General features: G+C 38.3%; 1 protein-coding gene across 3 annotated transcripts in view; it reads left to right on the top strand.

Moving 5' to 3' along the window:
- Window positions 1-21,672, top strand: part of si:dkeyp-72e1.9 (syntaxin-binding protein 4) — a 93,280-nt gene that overhangs the window by 25,535 nt on the left and 46,073 nt on the right. Inside the window, exons 1-3 of one of the 3 annotated variants that reach the window (XM_067615962.1) lie at window positions 1,055-1,402; window positions 7,022-7,095; window positions 17,463-17,558. In XM_067615962.1, the coding sequence (XP_067472063.1) occupies window positions 1,356-1,402; window positions 7,022-7,095; window positions 17,463-17,558 (217 nt within the window). In that variant the 5' untranslated portion in view covers window positions 1,055-1,355. Of the gene's footprint in view, window positions 1-1,054; window positions 1,403-1,477; window positions 1,555-7,021; window positions 7,096-17,462; window positions 17,559-21,672 lie in introns of those variants that run through there. The other 2 variants (XM_067615963.1, XM_067615961.1) reach the window with 2 other exon arrangements.

Here is a 21,672-nt window from a genome sequence, read left to right on the forward strand (position 1 = left end):
CAATTAATCACCAACTATTCTGATAATCAATCATTTGGACTCATTTTTCAAGAAAACAATGCTCAAATTCTCTGTTTCCAGTTTCTCAAATGTGAATATTTTCTGGTTTTTATGATAGTAAACTGAATATCTTTGGATCGTGACTGTTGGTCTGGACGTCATGGGCTTTGGGAAACAGTGATTAACATTTTTCATTTTATAGACCAAACAATTAATCCATAATGAAAATAATCATCAGTTGCAGCCCTAAAAGTTAATATGTAATTGCTAGATTGAGCCACATTTAGCATATTTGTCACACACACACACACACACACTCACACACACACACACACAGTATACATAGTAATGAAGGATAGGTCCAATAATCAATCACATCACATAATAATATACATCAGCATCAGCACATAGCCTACTGCTCTGGTAACTTTTATAGGCATTTAGCATGTTTTAACATTTTATAAATATACCTTTACTCAAAGAACATATTGACTGACAATTAAATGAATTTTTATATTTGCAGCCCAGACAGGCAGCAATAAAATACAGATGCTTAAAGGCTTGAATGACAAATAACAATGCAAAGTGATGGCTGTCAAGGAAGGATTAAATTGCTGCTTCTAAATGGAGAGCGGGGCACTTGTGCATTAATGTGTTTAAAGTCAACTAAAGCCCCTCCTGCTCTGCTTCAATTCTGAACAAACAGTTGTTAGTGTAGTGGGAGGCAGAGGAGATATTTGATTCCCAACATCTTCTGCAGAATATAAATTTAGGATTTCCCTTTATGATTGTGGGTTATTACTTTTAATATAAGCTCTAGATGTTGAATATTTTAAAATGCTAGTAGATAAAAATTGCCTGCAACAATGTCCAATAACTCAAAAATATTTTTATGAGCTGGTAAATATTCCACACACTCACTGTAACTGAGAAAAATATGATCCATAATCAATAGCAATTATAACACTAAAAACAGACAGGCTTTGCTGTGGATATCATATTTTGCAACTTCAGCTTGTTTCAAGCATCAAATAAAGCCTCGTTGTGGTCTATCAGGCAAAGACAGATGACAGGTAGTCTTTGGGAAAACGTGTAAGAGACAAACGTCGTCAGATCATTTCCAGTCTCGGTGCTTTCTGTGCCCCTTTTTAATTTTTCGGCGTCTTTAGTTATGTAAGAGATTAAATCTGTGGGTGAAGGTGGAGATGTTTGGAGCGGACAGTCTGGTTAACTGGAATTAAAGGCAGCTTGTGTAGACAGACCATCATGTGGCTGCTGGCTGAAGGCTGAAGGCTGAAGGCTGGGGAAGCTCGACCGACCGTGCGTCCTACCGATGAAGCGGGCTCCATGTCAAAATGCCAACTTTTTCAGTCATGTATAAAGGAGCTGTCATCATTAGCAGGTAAAAAAAACTAGCACTGAGTGTCGTGTGAAGGTGTTTACGGATGAAACGCTGCGCGACACTGCCGTATGCCTACTTTTGTCAAGTGTTGAGTGTGTGTTGTAGTGGCGGTGCTGGAGTGATGTTTACGGCTTCTGTTTCAAGGGGAACAGGTGAAATGTTGGAGTTGTATATACGTTTATGTCAATATATATTTTAAAAAAAACGTTTTTAATTGAAGTGGGGCTCATGCGTCTAAGCTCGCGCGCCTGGATGCCTCGTAGGCGGCTTAACCAGTGAACATGTGGTGCTGCATTTGACTGTTTTTCATGGTTGTGCGTGATGTCTAAATACATTCCCTTGTAGGTGTTGAGAGCAACAGATGCTGCATCAGCAGCAGGTAGCAGCACACCTGGCTGAAGCTCGTTAGTGTGTTTTCCTGCTGTTGTGTTGGTAATCATTCCACAGAACAGGACAGACCACTCCATCTGTCGTCTATCCTGCTCGTGCGCCGCGCGCAACGAGAGCTGGTTCAATTCGCCTTCATCCTGTAATGGACATTCTGTGGCTTAAGATGTATAGCCTTGTTTTATTATGTACTCTTTTAATAGTTGTAGATTTTTTTATTTTTTATTTTACAAATGATGGGTTGTGCTGTGTAGAATCGATGAAGCCCAGAGTGAATGCATATCAGAAGTAACACTAAGCTTCCCAGTGATTTCCCAGTTAGGCTATTAGTGCGCTCCTATTGACCAAATACAGCTAATGAACTTGTAGCTAATGACTTGGTTTCCTGTCTTTAGAAGAAGAATAAAACATATTGCCTAGACTATTTTTCCTTTGTAAATGATTATAAGGCACTTTTGGGAACTATTTCAATGAAGAACATCTTGTCATGTATAAGGTCAAATATCAGATCAATTTGACAGTAATAGCAGGCTCCACTGGTGAAATGTAATGGTGACATTACCTTTTATTGATTTGAGATCATGAGTTGTGCCTTTAAAGGTTTTATTCAAACCCTTTCTGCCACATGAACATTTGTAAAAGCTATGTCTATTTCAATACAAAACACTTCTTTAATGCCTGAAATGAAGTCCAGGCGTTTTGATTATATTAATGTTTATTACCTACAATCACATAACATGGTGAATGCTAGAGGAAACACCATTGCCAACACAACAAGGACACATCATTTAAGCTTATGGTGTCATTATTTAATTGCTAGTTTCCCCATTGAATAATATACATAAACTTGTTGTAATATTTAATTTTTGCATTCCACAAGTTTGCCATCAATGCTTGGTAAAGTACAGTTTGTTCCATGATGGAGGTGGATGGAGACAATATTCTTGCTAAAAAAGTGGTGGGCACACATTATGTAGAGCCCAGTTAGACTTGAAACTGGAACAGAGAGGAAAATTAGGTTTTTAGGCATAGCCAGAATACAAACTTTTAAAAAAAAGAATCAAAGAGGAAGTTACAAGTTTTCTTTATTAAATGAAGGAAATGAAGACTATTGTGGTGCTGTAGAGCAGTGTTTGCATGAGGTATTGTTTTGTATTGTGTGATCCAGCACAGAGTGATGTGATACATATTCCTGCTGACTAGTAGTAGTTATTGGTGTTAATGTGGTGAATATATAAGGTGGTATAATAATGCAGTGGTATAAGAGGAGAAGAAGATGACTGCAAGAAAATGTAAACAATGCAGTCTTTCTAAAAATAAAAGTAGCCTTTATGTGGTGGAAAATCCATTTAACATGTTTGTTAGATGTAACTGTTTGACACAAGAGTGTGAAAATTGATTCCTGACCTTGCAAAGAGTAGTTTGACAAAAAAAAACAACTAAAAATAACTCAAGGTCCACTTGCCAGCTTCCAGAGCTTTCAACTGTATCCATGAGAAAATAAGTGTTTTTTACATGATTACATGACACGAAACATGATTGTTTACGATAAAAATTCCAAAGTGAACCTTCAATAGAGATTCCCAAACACGTTGGGACTGTCAAGATCAACAAGCAGATGAATCAAAGCTAAGTGTAAGAGTGTCAGTCTTAAAAGAATCTCTTAAATCTTGTGTTTAAATATTTTAGTTTAGATATTATGAACAGTACATACTGCTGCTGACATCATATAGACAATGTTTTCATTTGAGTTCAGCATGGCCTCATTGTTTTACTGACAGGAGTAGGAGTGTCAGGTTGCTACTGGTGAACCCTCTGCAGCTGAAATATTAATAATGCTTCTTGTCATGTGGGTGGCTGTCAAACAGGAATATGTAGCTTCAATGCTGAGAAGACATTGTCTCAGATTCCCCAAAAATATGAGCACAAAAGCCCCTTAAACAAAGTGTTGGTAATGGTATTTACAAGTAAACAACAGATATGTACAATTGACTCTCATATGAGGTAGCAGAGTACTGATTTATCTTGTTCATCTTCAGTATTTTACATTATCTTTTGTAGTGTACAGTCTGAGTAAATGCATGTTTTTTAATTGCTACTTGAGTCAATGCTAGATGGATTAGGAATAAGGAAAATTAGACAAAACCAGAGTGGGCAGTTCTTGCAGTACTATTACATAAGACTAGAATAATTTCTGCCAACCTCATCTACTACAGATTACCCACAATACAGTGTGTGAGCTTTCACCAAGATGCTTTGACTTAAACTGTCATATAAACTGTCATAAACTGTTTTATATGGCCTGCTTTAAATCTTAATATCGCAAAATATCTTAAAATGTGTAAATGATCTATCGTCCTTTAGAAACATACCTGTGAAATGTTAATTGACAATGTAAAGAATTCAAATTGACATATAAATAAAACAGTTTTTTTATTATATAATCAAGAGAAATTGGATGTGCATCCCCAGATTAAAACTTTACACTAATAAAGTACTAAAAAAAGACACTAGCAGCCAAAATACACCAGGCACAGGCACAGGCACAGCGCGGCACATGTGGTGTATTTCAGCTGTAAGATGGCAACCTGTAAGATAAACACAACTGTGACAATAAAATGGATAAAATTTTATCAGAAGTCAAGTCTAATATTGATGATCAATGACACAAAGGAAACCTGTCGTTTTTTTCCTTTACATGCACTCTGTAGCAGCAGCCTGAAGACTGGAGCTCACACTTTGTGCAGAGGTCAGGACCTTACATCAAGACCTCACAAATATCTGTCTCTTTAGCTGCTAAATGCAACTAAAGAGACAGATATTTTTTGGTAGAGACCAAACCAGAGCAAAAGGAATATTGGGCTTAAATTCATCAGGTGCAGACACACACAACTCCAGATGAATGTTTATGTTGCTCTGCAGCAATTGGTTGCTAACATGTTCACCATCGCAAATTTATAAGGTGATAATATGTCAGTGGCAGTGACCAAAAAAATATATTAATGCAACTTTAAGTTCAGGCAGCTAAAACTACTTGATTGAGGTTCAGGAAAGATGATGGACAACAACTTTGACTGCTGATAGACTCCAGCTTTTGAAGCCCTGTAAGGTCCAGGTTATGCTAGAAAAGAACTAGTTAGTTTGACATGTCATCTGACAATGTCATGTTGTTCCAAATGGCAACACTCAAACTAAAGCTAAATCATGCTAACAGGGCAGGTATCATATCAAGTACCATCAAATTTAACAAAATATTGCGTGACAGCACTCTGTGAGCTGTGGTACAAATTGTCAAGGAGCTTATCTGGAGATAATGTCCTAGTGGTCTAGGGAACTGCATGGTCTTACACAGCCTTATGGACATTTTTCTGTGGCCTGTGTTTGTACTGTTATCCACCTTTTCCAACATGTCCTCATACCTGAATGACAAAATATCTTGTGGTCATAGGTTAAGGCAGATTTATAGCTCTCCTGCTTTTTTCCTGTCTGTTGTAAGGCAGGGTTGTAGTGGGTGTTTTGTCAGCATTACTATTTATGTTGAATACTTAGATTTGGTTTTGTGATAATGTTTTGTCCTCTGAACCTTTTGCTTAGAGTCTTTGTAAAGGAGAATCCAAGAAGGATAATTTTTTCACCTTTTTCCTGTTTTGGGGTGAATTGGAAAGTAGCAGTTGGCTATTACTGTAACTAACCAACTTGGGGTTTAAACACTAATTGGGACTTACTTATGTATGATTGGTTATACATTTGTTACAATATGAGTATAGTCAAGCCAATGTTATGTATCAGCTTTGCTTACATTTTTAATTAGTGTGAAAGTAGATGCAAATAGCAAATGTAAGTTGCAGTCAGTATATGCAGTCAGTCATATGCAGAACTACTGGCTTTATATGCCTGGACACCATGCATATCAATACAAGCTTTTGCACTTTTGATCTCTTACCACACATCAATGCATTTGAACAAATTACCAAATATGACCAACGGCTATTTGACTTATATTATTAGTAATTAGTATTATTAGTATTCTATAGTGCATCATATTTATTTTAAATAACAAACGGTCCCTGCATTCCAGAGTCAGGGTTGTTTTTCTTGTGAAAACATGGAGCCAATATAGTATATATCATAGTACATTATATATGGTATGTAGTATGATATCATATTCATTATACTTGATGCAATTTTTCATGCACATTCTATATTACTAGAAGGCAAATGCTAGCTCAGTACTTTCATGGACAATCCCCATAGATTTACCTTATTCTATGGATTCTTCCAAGATTTAAAAAAAGTCAATCCAAGATAGTGTACAGTAACTCTGGATTCTTACAGTGAAAGATGTGAGGAACTTTTACATGTGGTAACTCAAACCTGTCAAAGACAAGACTGAAACTGCCGATGCTGACTATTTTAAAGATAGAGGCTTCACTCTGGGTAGATTGTTGTCTGAGGTGTCAGCAGACACACAAAACACTAGAACTCCTATTCAACACAGCTGAATATATTTTTTCCACTCAGGGCCCAATGTTGGGATGGTCTTGTGTTAAAAATGTGTACAGAGAAGTCACACGCTTTCAATCTTTTGCCTTCAGTCTTGCATCCAGAGCTGTATGTTTGCAACCATCAGCATCAGCACACAGCATCAACAAAATATAGTCTCACCAGAAAAACTTACTGGTATTTGTCCAGGGAGCGCAGGGACTATTTTACCTTTTACTCCACACTGGTGAGACAAAAACTGTCAAGAAGACGGTAACCTGTGTCACTACAATGTGCAGGTTTTCACGTTAGACTGGTCTGAGTTGGAAGAGTTGTTTTGCTCTTGACCTGGTCCAGCATAATGTTAGACACTCTACCCCTGCACTGTTTCAGAGCTAACAGATGTGTTTCATTGTGTACACTTTGTAAGAAGAGGAATTGTGGCTTTTCTGAAAACAGGTTTACAGGCTTCAGATTTCAAGATATTTTCATGGTCTCATGTATTCATCAATGTATGATGATTTGCCTCCTTGGACATACTTGTAAGGCTTTCATTTTCCAATCAAGTGCTCCTTCACATTGAGTAGTCATAGTCTGACTGTGTAGCTTTGTAACAGACAGGTCTAATCTCAGAAAAACAAAGAATAAAAGCACATTTGGCTTTCAAATTTCTGTTTGTGATGCACTTATTTTTCCTCCTTTCTCTCTCTCTTTCTCTCCATCTCTTTGCCCTCATCTTCATCCTTCCAGGACACTTATGGGTCCATACGGAGTAGACCGCGCTGTTCATTCCATGGAGTTCACAGACTGTGAGAATGGCCTGGGTAAGTAGTGTGTTTTCTCTTCAGTGGCCATGGATAAAGGCCTCTGCAACAGTTTCTGCAACTGCTGCAGCTGACTACATGGAATACTTAATTTAAACAGTTCTCATGATCACAGAAGTCGTGCTGACATACTGCCAGTTTTATTCTTTCTTTCTTTCTTTCTTTCTTTCACTGACTATTGCTGTGGTACCTGTAATTAAAGCTTTTAATAATGTGCCACAACTCGTGTTTCAACAAATAAAAAAGAAAGTGATGAAGACATGCTTCTTGTTGAAATCACCAGATCTTCCAGATCTTTACAATTCACTTTCAATTCAATTCAATTTTATTCTGAAGGCCAGAGATCCTATTGTTGCTGGCTCAGCACATCTAGACAGCTTAGTGTAGCTACTTCCCTAGTTTCAGTTTCTCAGTTCTCAGTTTCTGGCTGCATTTCATCGTCCACAGACTGCTGTCTGACATGTTGAACTGATCATTGTGGATTCTGGTAACCTTTACTTGTTCCAAATCTTTGGTGGCTCTACCTGGTAATAGCAGCTGTAGTGAGTTTGTTGTTCCACTTGTTGGAGTGAGTGCATATCATTGATATCCCATTCTGCAACCATAAAAAATCAGCACTAACCCTAACCAGTCCATATAGTCATATAAAGTCCAAATCACATTGCACAGCTTAAACTAACAACATAATGAGTATCCTTACTCAATCATCCTCTGCTATCTGACAATGGAGCCTGTTTTTGAATAGCTGAAAATAATGTAAATCCTACTTTTAAAGGGATTTTCTGTGCAGAGTAGGCATCCTTGCTAAGCATCAGTGCGTTTGCCTGGGAGGGAAAGTAGGTCATGTGGCAAAGCCCTAACCCACTTAACTCAGCTAGGTTAAGAATGCAGGGAGCTGCTGTTGTTTTTATCCTTACTTCACTTCCACACCACCATGCTGGTGGAGTTTGTGCCCACGCAAGGACAAGCAGCCCATATGAATACAAATACAAACTGCTGACTGTCCCACTCAAGTAGAGGTGCTTTTCATAAGTGCAAGTAAATGTACAAAGGTAAAAATATACTCACAACTAAACTGTAGCTCACTGTAAATGTACCCAGAATGATTTTAAAGCAACTGATCTACACAAGGTGATATAATTCAGGGATGTACCATTGTTTGTCCCTGATAATAATTCAACTGACTTTTTTTTTTAATAATATATATTTTATATATATTTTATTAATCTATTTGCAGTGCAGCTGAAAATAAAGCCCACACTGCAGCTTGCATGTCTTAGTTTCCTATATGATGTAGTCCTATAGTATACATATCAGAGGGTGGCAGCTGTGGCTCAGGGGTAGAGCAGGCCAGCCATTAACCACAGGGTTGATGGTTCAATCCCTGGCTCTCCCTGTTCACATGTTACAATGCCCTTGAGGAAGACATGGGACCCCAGATATCTGGCCTGGTCTGCACCATGCATGGTAGCGCTGCCCCCATCACTGTGTGAATGAGAGGCACACAGTAAAGCACTGTGGATTAAAGCACTATATAAATGCTGCCCTTTTACCACAAAGAGAGGCCTGTCAGTGTGGATCTGTTGTGGCTGGAAGCTTTGGACAGGATTTAAATATTCTATTTTCATCAGTGTCCTCCAGCTCATGGTGATGTTTGAAACTCAATTGTGTCTGCTGTGTTCAAGCATGAATCATTAACATATGTGGTGTGTGAAGACAGAGTCAAGATTTGCAATTAGCTTCTGAATTGAAAATATGGATATCTCACATTCGTTTAAGTTTATTGTTCAAGTAAATTTTATGTATATAAGGCAACCATCTCTGGAGTCATACATTGGCCTTGAATTGTGCGATGACATGAACATGTAGAAGTCATAAAAACAGAAATCTTTCCCATCTCTACCATTCCATATGATAAGAACACAGTATGAGAAAGCTCCTTCCAGAGCCATAAAAAATAATTATACAACTGTTTCACACGCTGAGTCCTTGTGACAAGAAACTATGCACAATTGTCAGAGTGCCCCATTAATTATTGTGATTAATTCTTGCTCTACAAACATGGATACATTTCAAAATTAGAACTAGAGAAGCATTTCTTGTAGAAAATGTGTATGACTGCTGAGTGCATTGATGCTGCTTGATTTTTGGATGAATATAATCACATGAAAAGTCACTGACTTTGTATTGGCTGAATTATATTTGCAAGGTGAATGATTTGGGCAACACTTGAGCCTTATGGGCTTTAATGCATTATGGAATATAAACTGTGCATGTCATTATAGTAAGCTTATGTACAGTTGATCAGTGTGAAATACTGAGACTTTTGAAATTTGAATGGACTTCATACTATGTGTATGTATCTATCCTGTATAAAGGAGCTGAGTTACAAATAGGAATGAATGGGTCTCTGAATGGTAGATATTGATGCATTATATAGTTCATAATAACTTATAAACTGTATGTCATTATAATGTGCTTATGAACACTCGGCTACTGTGTAGTACCGAGCATTTTAATTTGAATGGAGTTTGCACTAATTACAATGATAGAGACATACAGTAAATACAATCTAGGTCAACTAGGCTTTATAGACATTAATGCATTATGTAATTCATAAACTGTAAGTGAGCTCATGTACAGTTGATCAGTGTGAAATACTGAGCACTTTGAAGTTTGAATAGAGTTACACTGGGTGTAAATGGGCCTCCATAGACTTTAATGTGTTTTGTAATTCAGAATAACTCGGCTGTATATAGGTAAACAGTGTGTACAACTGATCATTTTGAATTATCAGTGGAGTTTGTACTGTATACAGTGGTTGAGATATAAATCAATAAGAATGAATAAGCCAGTAAGAGAAGGCATAGCACCCACCTAAAAAGAATTATGTACAATTTTACTTACCAATTGTCTAGGTAACTTTACAACCATAGGAGGAGATGCATACCAAAAATGACATTCAAAACAGTTTTTTTTTTACAGCACATTAAATATGCAGATGAACAAAAAATATATAAGTATAAAATTAAGTATTTAAGACAAGTATGTCTCCAGACTTTGCATCAGAGATGAACAGTGAAAAATTACACCAGCATCAACCACATGACCTCCTGATGTAGGAAGATAAAGTTGAATGTAGTGTATAAGAATAATAGTAGTGGAAGGCATAGCACGTGAGGAGAGAGCTAGAGTATAGGCTGCATGTGTGTGAGTGGAACCACAGTACTAAAAGCAGCACACAGGTGAGAAGTAAAGCAGCTTATAGTCATCCAACTTATGCATGTGCAAGTGTATGCGCTGTCCCAATATATAAACCCTAAAGACCCCTTACTGTATATCTGAAGCACCCTCAGCAGCAGCAGAGTGTCTGCTGTATACACTGTAGCAAACACTCCTGCTGTCCTACACTGAGGACAGCACATGCTAATCTCTTTGTTAATGCAGCTGAGAGCTGTACCACCTCAGCGTGTAGGCGGGAGAAAGTGTTCATAGTGGAAATCATCTCCGTCACACTGAATTTTCTCATCATTTTGGTGGAATCTGGAGATTGGGCTTTAAAGAAGCTGTTATTCACTTCTCAAAAATGGCTCTGGTTAGTTCTTTTAAAGGATATTTTCTTATATCATCATGGGTATTATAAAGTATTTTTAGAAGCTATCATGTCTTTTTTTATGACATGGAATTTTATGATCTTTACAAGGTCTAAAGTGTTGGAATATTTAATCATTGAGAAGCAAACATGCCCTTGACGCATCATGAGCATGAAATGATGATTTAAAAAATAAAATGTGAAGCTGAATAGGAGAAAAAGAGGCATGTCTTTTATATTTGCTCCAGCTGCTTTATGCATTAGAATGATGTTTTTCTTATCTGATGATAGGCGGGGGGAGGAGAGCGCTTTGAGGCTGAACAAAAGAACAAGGAACTGTTTTCCTCCGTGAAGAGTAAGAAGTGAGGGAGTACTGAGACAAGGAATTTTATAACCCCATTCTTCCAACAGGCAGTAATTAACATGCGCCCCTTTGCTCCAGACCCAATTAGTGTTACCATTTTGTCTCTGTAGTAACAGGCCAACAGCAGCCTAAAGCTGTAGAAACCCTGATCTAATGGTTAAATAAGGGAGACTTTGCTAGCAAGGCTGCAATCACTTCAGTGGAGCATAAATACAGTGATGTAAAATGTGTGTGGGGAAGATCTGAAGGACTGTCAGAGATGTAGGGGCTGCCTTCTCTATGTGGGTTTGTATCTGTGTTGTATTCAATTCAAAGTGTGAGCAGAAATTTGTTAGTAGAAAGGATAGGCCACATTTTAATGGTTAAGATTTGTCATCAATGATGGCTTCGCTAGATGTGTGTTAATGATTAAATATTGTCTTCACTCTCAACAATATACTGCCCTCAGAAACTTGCAGGAGGAAACACCACCAGCCTAAGATGACCAGTCCTAGTTATTGCTTCCTTTGTGTGGTATCTCTGTAGCTGCTGTAGCCCTGGCATGTAGTAATGTTTCTGAGGAGATGCATGACAGCTTCGGCGCCTACGCATAAAGCTGCTGTAGCTACGCTGTAAGCCCTTAACACACAACTATAAATGCCCTTTCAGTTTGCAGTGCAAGGTTTAATATATAGACAATGTAATAAAAAAATATATGACATCTTTAATTAAAGTCTGATACCAGTAATACCCAGTCAGTACAGAATGACAGTGTTGGTGTGGTATTTTGAGTCAAGACTACAGGTGATCAGAAAACTGATTACTGTACTTGTCTATGAAAAACTCAAAGCCCTTGAACTTCATTAACCAGCTCACTGTGGCTGCTTTTTCTTGTCCCAGTACTCCCTGCAATATTTCACACTGGTCCTCTGATGAAAAATGCCAAAACTGCTGTTGTCTTGTTTTGTAGATGCATTTTCGATGAATGATCAACGCTAACTTCTGTGACAAATACATTGTGCCTCCCATGGCTGCTTCACAATAAAAACCACCCAGTTGCTTTTGATGTGAAGCACCAGCAGTAGGAAATGTTGGGTCAGCATTAGCTGTAACTTGATACAGCTCTGACACAATGTAAAGATAGTGAGCAGTAAACAGTGAGGCTGATACAATAACATGAAATTTTGCTGGATTACATGCTATGAATCCCTCGTGCATCGCAGGAATGGCAGACTCGGCCTCAACTATTAAAAACTACTATGGGAAGCTAATTACATGATGCAAATACATTGAATGGCTATTTCATAAAAAATCTGGCCATAAATAGTATCAAAAAGGGCGTTTGATTTCCTGAAAATCTTAAAGGATAAGGCTGGCGATTTTCTATATTTTCCTTATTGTCAACAAATTTTATGCACAGAGCCAAACCCACAATGAACTCATCCTAGTTAGAAGTATTATGAAGAAGTATTGCGTGTATCCAAAGCCTGACCTATGTTATTCCTCTGTGCCACAGACCTCCGTTGTTGTCCAAAAACTATTAAAAACACATCAATGAGCCACACTAGGTGACACATTCCTTTGTCCATGAAGATGGCGGCTACAGTAACTTGTTTAGAAATGGCTCCAAAGAGTAAAAACAGCAACAAGACAGCAACCTGCCACTGCGCATGCACAAAGACGCGGTTCCATTTATAGACCTTTGCTAGCATATTGTGCTAAATAACAAAACCTCTTGACTTTGTACTGAAGTTCTTTGAGAAATTTATAATGCAGCACAAAGCCAAGAGGTTGTGTTATGCAGCACAACAAGCTAGTAAAGCTCTGTAAACTGATCCACATTTCACGCATATGCAGGGTGTCTGTCTTCGTAGGAACTAAAGTAACCACTGTCCTCATGGACATGGAGGTCTATGGCACAGAGGAATACAATACATCAGGCTTTGGATACACACACAATACTTCTAAGTAAGATGAGTTCATTGTTGGTTTGGCTTTGCACATGAGATTTGTTGACAATAAGAAAAATATAGAAAATCGCCAGCCTTATCTTTTAAGGATTATAACTTAATGTATATAAATGGTTGAATTTTAACTCCATTTATTTCAATGCAGTGAAATTTCACCAATCCCATATGTCCAACACTGCCTCCAGTGAATTAACACATTTGTGCCCCTTCAAATCAAAGAATGACTGTTGAGTTGACTTATATGACCCCCCCATTCCTCTTCTGTCAGCAATGTGCTAATAAAATGGCAGCTGCGACAAATGACCTTCCCCTTGAGGTCACAATATTCAAAATCCCATCTGGACCAAGATATTATTATTCATATATGGACAGGAATTAGCATTTGTTCTGTTTGGAGTTCGCCAGCTTTATACTGTGAAACCCGAGATAGTGATTCTGACATGGAGGTGACTTATAGCACTAAAGAAGCTAACAGAAGAGTTATTTTATGAAAACAAGAAAACTTAAAGGATCCTTGCTGGTAATGTAACCCACACATGCTGGAGCCTCTCTATGCACCCCAGACTCTAGAAGGGACGGACCTATCCAGTTGCCTCTCTGTCATCTCTGCTAAATTTGTGCTCTTCTGTGAACTTTTTATGAATAATACTGGACATTATTGGACAATGATAACATATGTGTATGAGTCATTCATAAGGACAGCTCACCCTCCTGCCAACTCCACTACCTGGCTGGTCGAGGTTTTCAAACGGAGTAAACATTGAGGAAAAAGACAAAAGGATGAACATCAGCAGTGATCCCGACCACATGGACAAGCAAGACCACCTCTACATGCATCTCAACATCCAGTTCAACATCCATCTCAACATTGAAGGAAACACCAGGGTAAACGTGGAGGGATTAAACACTGGCTGCAGTCCTGGCCACATGGATCCTCTGGTGATCCTAACTGCCTGGATGGCAGCCTTTTCTCCCAGCTGTGGTTGAGAGGAGGTTCCGGGTGCACGGGGCCGGTGCTGAGGTGCTTAAGAGGAGCTTCTACCCTGAGGCCGCTGGGATCCTGGATGGGATTGCTGCCTAGGACTGTCTTGCGAGGCCGTTGATCGAACAACAGAGCATGCCTGTCAAAAACTGCGTCAAGTCCAAAGCAGTTTTTCATCAGCAAAAAGACTTGGGCTGTGTTTCATGGAGTGCTTTTTGGACTACTGTTGGTACTCACTGCTATATTGCCTGTATGCGTCTGTCTGGCCAGAGCAATCAACACTGATGGAATACACCTGGGCCACAACATGCTCCTAACGATTAGGCTCAGGACAAACGATAGCTCATGGCTGGTTGAAGCTCCTACAGTGAGTTTCCATCACAATTTACTGGGATATTTTGCAATCTATTCATCTGTCCTGTGGCATGGACAAGCCCAGGTACTAGAGCGAATCAACAATCCAGTGGACCAGTCATCTGCCACACCGTTTCGGAGAATAGCAGGTCTCCTCTTCATGCTGCTCCTGCTCTCTGGAGATGTTCAGCTAAATCCTGGTCCAATGACCCCTGGAGCACTGCAGAACTTCAGTGGTGATTTGCGACCGAGTGCGTCTGGGACTCCTCTGGTGCCAGTCATGAGTGAGCATCAACCTCTTGAGCTGGGCTTCTCCCTTAACAGACTAAACTTTGTTCACACCAGGCATGATTTCTCAATGAATAACTTTTCGCTACTGGACTGTGGAGACCTTGACAAGTCCCGTGTCTCTCTCACAAAATCTGCCGCTGACACCACTAGTGGACATTTTAAAATCAGAAGCATTACTGCAAAGAGTAAAGAGTCATCTTCTGTCTGACTCAAATCTGGACTTTCTCTGTCTGACTGAAACATGGTTGAAACAAACAACTCCTGCAAGTGTGTATACGGTGCCCGGATACCAATTTTTTTTAGAAGAGACAGACCTGATGGAAGAGGAGGAGGGGTGATTTTTATGTGAGAGACAAATCAAATGTGAATGTGTGGTTTACAATGTGGGTAACACGTTAGAATATGTTGGAATAAAAATAATGTTATCCCAACAAATGTCTTTTAACATCATAGGTGTTTATAGGCCCCCTTCTGCAGATGACACTTTCTATGATCAACTCACAGAAGTCTTGAAACAGTGCAATCTCAACAAAGAATTATTACTTATGGGTGATTTTAGTGTGAACTGGGAGGATAAATCTAAGAGAAAAAAAATAAAAATGATCACAGAGAAATTCCAACTAGAACAACTAGTAAAAGGCCCAACTAGGATTGCAAAATGCCCCAGTACACAAATTGATCTGATATTTACTAAAAAACAAAGAATATCTAAGTTTCAATTTAGTGACTGGCTTATCAGATCATAACCTAACCCTATGTGCAAGAAAACTGACTAAAAATAGATTTAGGACCACAGCAACTAAGCCAATGACCCTTCAATGTACAGCCAGAGCTAAGCAAGAGGAATTTATCAATGAAAAGAACAGCTTGAACTGGGATGATGTACTGTCCTCTGATGATCTGGACTATGGCTGTGATACTTTTACTCACAGAATCAACTCTGTGATGGAAAGATTTAAAGTGAATATACAGATAAAATCTAAAAATAAAAACGATTTACCGTGGTTTAATGAAAATTTGTGGAAATCTAAAGATGCTGCACTAAGGAAGGCAATTAAATAATATTATTATAAAGGTTTAATGAACAAAGTTATCCAAGAGCTAAGAGAAGCTAAATATCGTTTTTATCTCAATATATTGAATGAGGCAAAAGGCAACAGTAAATTGATCTGGAAAAACTTTGATAATCTCACAAGGAGGGACCCATAATTTTTAGGAGATTTTAAACTCAAAGTACAGGGAAAGTTAATTGAAGATCATATTGCTGTCGCTTCTGTCTTTAATAATTTTTTTCTTGAGTCTGTATATGAGCTAGGAGAAAAAAATACGAAAAAAAAAATGGATATTGTTCCTATAGATGCTACAGGCCAGGTTTTCAAGCTGGTAGAGTAATGAGTTACAAGTAAACAAAATCATCAGCTCCTTAAAAAGCTCTAAAAGTACAGTTGCTTTCCAATTTGACACCATGTTTGTCAAATCACACAAAGATATTTTAAGTCCCCCTATTGCTCATTTAATTAACTTGTCTTTTAAAAACAGCTCCTTTCCTGATGACTGGAAATGTGCGATTGTCACACCTATTTTTAAATCTGGAGACCGCCTTGAAGCCAGTAACTACAGACCAATAAGTATACTGCCAGTACTCTCAAAGGTTGCTGAGAAAGTTGTCATTAAACAACTGACGACATTTCTTAAAACAAGTAATTTTGGTCTACATCATATGCAATTTGGCTTTAGAGCAAATCATTCCACCAAAACTGTTACCTTGCACTTAATAGAGCAAATTAAATCTTAATAAACGAGGAGTTGGTAGTTGGTGCTGTGTTTTTAGATCTGTGTAAAGCATTCGACACAGTCAATCATGATGTTTTAATATTGAAACTCTCTAAATTTAACTTCTCATCTAGAGCACTGGTATGGATGTCTTCATATTTATCTAATAGGAGACAATGTGTTAAGTTGGTGACACACTGTCCAGTAACATGAAGTGCACAATGGGTGTTCCACAAGGCTCAGTGTTAGGTCCCCTATTATTTAGCCTATATATTAATGATCTCCCTCAACAGTGTCATGATGTAGAACTGCAAATGTATGCAGATGACACTGTTGTGTACACACATGCAAAAACAGCTGAGTTAGTGGCTACTAAACTAACAATTGTGTTGCAAACCTTTACACATTGGCTTCATCAATCATGTATGAGTCTAAATGTGAACAAGACAAAAGGTATGTTTTTCTCTAAAACTATGGTACAACCTCCTAACACTGATATTATCATCAAAGGTGAAAGGATTGACATAGTCACTGATTTTAATTATCTTGCGGTGACACTGGATCTAAATTTGAACTTTAAGAAACATGTTTAAAAAACAGTAAAACCATTAAGTACAACTTAGAAAACTTTAGACATGTTAGAAACTGTCTCTCTTTGTCTTACTGCATCACATGTTGGGGGCAGGCTGGAGAAACAGTCATAAGACCTTTTGAGTCCATATACAAACAGCACAATATGACACAGTACATGTTGTCAGAGAAAGAAAAACTTGTACTACTTGTAAAAATATACCCAGAGAACAATAAGGAAAAAGAAAGTCCCATTGCCCCTAATCTACACCTTGGGCTGATTCATGGTATATGTCTGAGGTGAAATGTATGATGTATGATCACATCCACTGTATGTCAACAGTATGTGATAAATCAAAACCAAAACACTGTTCTCCTAAGCAGCTGTAAGCAAGAAGAAAAAGCAGAACTTCACAACAAAGTCTCTCGAGTTACTCTGATCTCTATGGATTACAAATTTACCTTTTAATGATTTTCTTCTCCTTCCAACAGGAATTAAAGTGATTGGTGGAGTGAAGGAACTGACTGGAGAGGAGTTTGGAGTCTATGTCAAACGGATTTTACCAGGTGGCCTTGCTTCAAGTGATGGTAAGCACTGTACCTTCTGATGGTACATTTTCTTTAATTTTATTATATCTATTTTATATGTCTTATAGCTCATTGCCTATACTTGAAACACTTCTTATCAACAGCTGTTGCTTGTGTAACTTGCCCTCATAACCATTATTGAACAAATAGGTTGAGCGATGTGCAAAATCTGTCATGTTGCAGGTTCAGTAGATGATTATGACAAGTCACTAGCATGATGTTCTCACTTCCACTCTTAAGACCATACACAAAACTATCCAAAACATGTCCATCTGTGATGACAGCCAGCCTGGATTTGGGTTTGCTGTATATTACCTTTTTCAACATTTACTGGAGCCAGAAAATCTAGATTTAGAAAGTGACAATGGACAGTTTTGTTTTCATGTGTCAAATGCAAAAATACAAAAAAAAGAATTTCCACACACTACATGTGATTGTCCTTATGGTACCCAGCAAAGGATCTGCATATGTCTGAAGTTTTTGGGAGTCTATGCAGGTTTCCTGAATCTGACTTTACATCTGATCTTCATTGTCCTTGAACAAAAACTACGCAGTCCCTCTGTAAGGATGGGCTGAGTGGTGGAGGCAGAAATAATCCTCACTCTATGAATGGTTTATTTGTTTTCACCAGACAAAAACAGAACAGTTCATGTTAGTTATGGTGGGTTTATTGTGATAGCTATATTTTAAAAATTAGAAAACCATGTCAAAAGAATATAAGGAAACTCAACCAAACCCAACTTGAATTTAGGAGCTTCTACCCCTGGCATTTAAACAGGAAAAAGATGGAAACAAACCCAAGTTAAGGTTAATCAATTAAGCAACACAACACACATTTATATGTAAAAACCAAATAGACCAAGTTTAAACATCATTATTATTGTACTTACATAGAAACATATCAGTTGTTTAAGACCCCCTCCAATGAAAATCATGTTTATAACATTGTTAACATGTCCAAATGGGTTTTTCATATGCTGCAAGACATATCAGGAGCGAAATAAGCAGTCAACGCCATGGCTGAACATTCCCGTTTCAAAACTGCAGTGTACCAAGACAGTCTCAAAAACACAGATTCAGACAGGCAGGATTTCATACATCACACATCTAAGGAAGCTATTATTTATTATTAAAGATAATTATATGCACAGTGTACCTGTATATGAGGGGACCTGGTAGCGTCTGGTGGTCTCTGGTGTTTTTTGTGAATGTCCTCCTTGATCTTTCTCTGGTCATCCACTGACTCCTGCTCGATGACCTTTGACTTCTTCTCAATGGATGCTGTGGGTTTTTTTGCTCTGGTGTTCACATACAGCTGATGTGTTCATGCAGTCTCTTGTCCAGGCTCCTTGATGGTTCACTGATGTAGTGTTCCCCACAGCTGTCACATGTGATGTCATGATGATGTTATACACCATTGCAGTCTTCCCCTCCTGTCAGGGGGTCCTGTCTTTAGAGTGTACCAGAGATGTTAAGGTGTTGAATGGTTTGTAGTAAGTGCTGACTCTGTGACCTGAATGCTCTGGCTAGATGTTCTGACAGACCAGCTACATAAGGGAATCCCACTGGGATGCTTCTCGTGGTAGCAGTGTCCGTTTTGGTCTTCAGTCAGAGTGGGGTATTGTTTAATTGAAATTGTATGTTTCCTCTGGCTAGAGTTGCCTGCAGTTCTCTGTAGAGCCAATATTGCAACCCTCCAACAAAATGGCCCTCATTCTGTTAGAAAATGTCCTAGGAATACATAGATGACTGATTATAGTCACTGGCTGCATGAGAGATACATGGTATTATCTTTATCTTTGTAGAGGATGTGGTATTTGCATCTGAGGACAGTAAAGTTCAAACCAAAATCTATGAAGTGCTGAAAAGGGGGTCATACTCTGTTTAAAGTTGTAAAAGTTTAAGTTCAAATAGAGTGAGGAGTTAGGTACAGTGTGTTTTCCAACTGAAGTCATAGTTAACAGAATAGAATTGAAGTGGACATCCTGTCTGACTGATGACCTCTGGAGTGACATAAGAAGTATTTTTGGAGCTTCTCTCATGTGAGTATGAAATTATTAATAAAACACACGGCAACATAGCCATGGCCTACTTTCACTACACCACATATAACAGATATAGGACACAGATTTGGGGTGAAACGGAGAACTGTTTGTACTTCAATCATCATGTTTTATATTGAAGTTTTTATACATTTAGTGTAAAGATAATGTTGTATATTCAGTGTACAAAGGAGAATGGAGAGCACCATCTTGCCAGTGTAATTGTCCAGAGCACCACAACTCTCATTAAATTTCCCCTTTACAGTGTTTCTCACTTATCTTGTTGTATAGAGATCAACTGGCTTTGCTCTGCCTTTGCAGTGTTAACTTGCTACTGACTTACCACAGTACATCTACTTCAATCAAACAGCAGAGAAGCTCCACAACACCTGTCCTGGAAACTCATGTTTTTATACAATATCACCACTCCTCATTCAAGATTCTGTATTTTCCGTTGATTCCCAGTGACAACATATATTCTAATATTAACTTGATTTAAAAACATCACTTGAACACTGCCTTATAACCTTAATAAGGTCACATTGCTAAGGGGCATTTTAAACACCTTCATCACATTTTTCATATATATTATAAATCTTTTACAATTTTGTTAACCTGTTCAGTGCTGTGCTCTGTAATTTGTGTTATACTCTGTACACACATCTAATGCTGTCCTTTGTTGCTCTTCCTGTGGTTTCTTTTTTTCCCCTTTAAAGGGGTTTTTTATGGAGTTTTTCCTTATTCGAATCAGGGGTCTAAGGACAGAGGATGTTGTATTGCTGTACAGCCTATAAAGCCTCTGAGGCAAATTTGTGATTTGTGATATTGGGCTATCCAAATAAAATGGACTTGACTTGACTTGACACCTCACTCAGACTTTATTGGAGTTTTCACCGCATTTTATGACTAGCCTGATAATCAGACTGACAAACAATAATCAGACAAACCATTTCCTTTCACAACATTATTCAGACTCATCGTGTTCATGTACCTGTGTTCTATTTGAGAAGGGGAAATTGTTTTACCCTAACCAATCATAAGTGACTGATGGATCCATCCTATTGATGCCAGTTTTAGTTAATATGGAAGCTGTGGTAGCGTTTCACCAACAGAGAGGAAGCATATTAACCAATGACATAATATTTTTTCCTCTGGTGTGCTTAGTGAAGCATAAGTTCCATAAAGTTCAAATCAAACAAATCTGCTACTGTCTATGTGTTGTGAACTCGTCAACTATATCTGTAATTATTGATCAAGGCCTTCAAGTTTACTTTGAGCCTTCCAGTTTTGCTACAGACATAAAAGTATGGCTGTTTTCTTCCGGTACACTTGACATGGAGCCTCCCCCCAGTACCTCAGTAGCTTTGCTGCTGACAGGACAGCTGTTTCTGAGAACCATGACACTGTAACAGAGGTCATAATCATTGTGGATTTAATAGATGGATGCTTCACTTGCATATACACACCGTTGTCGTGTCACATCTGATGTAAATTGCGAGGTTAATCCCTGCCTACCAAATTCTGATTGGCTTGGTTGTTTTTCTGAGTGGAGCACATTTTCATCTATTTACATCTATTTGAACAACAACTTACCACACATGACATCGCATATTTGATCTACTTGAGAAAGCATACTCTTTAACCACAGTTAGATAGAATGATATACCATGGAACCAAAAGGACAGAAACTTACAGTGAGGAGCCACATTTGCCTAGCAGCATGTAAACAGTGTGATGCATAGTCACTGTTATGTGATCCAGATCACATTCTACTCTCAGGGGATCTTATTTGATTGTTTTTTACACTTGGTTATTATATTTTTCTGCACCCTTCTAAGAGGAAGTAAGAGCACCAGCTAAATGCAAATTAAAAGTGTGATTTGGAAGGCTGTAAGTCGATCACACAGAGGTGTAATCCTTATCCCTAAATTCTGAGTAGAGGAGTAAGACGGGATGTAGAGGGATGTGGAGAATTTCCTGAAGACATGACAGGATAGAGGAAGTGACTATAGGCCAGACTGAGAAAGGAAAGGTCATTCTGCTATCACACAGCCAGGGGAGTGGAAAGTCAG

Source organism: Thunnus thynnus, chromosome 17 (assembly GCF_963924715.1).
Source record: "Thunnus thynnus chromosome 17, fThuThy2.1, whole genome shotgun sequence".
NCBI classification, from domain to species: domain Eukaryota; kingdom Metazoa; phylum Chordata; class Actinopteri; order Scombriformes; family Scombridae; genus Thunnus; species Thunnus thynnus.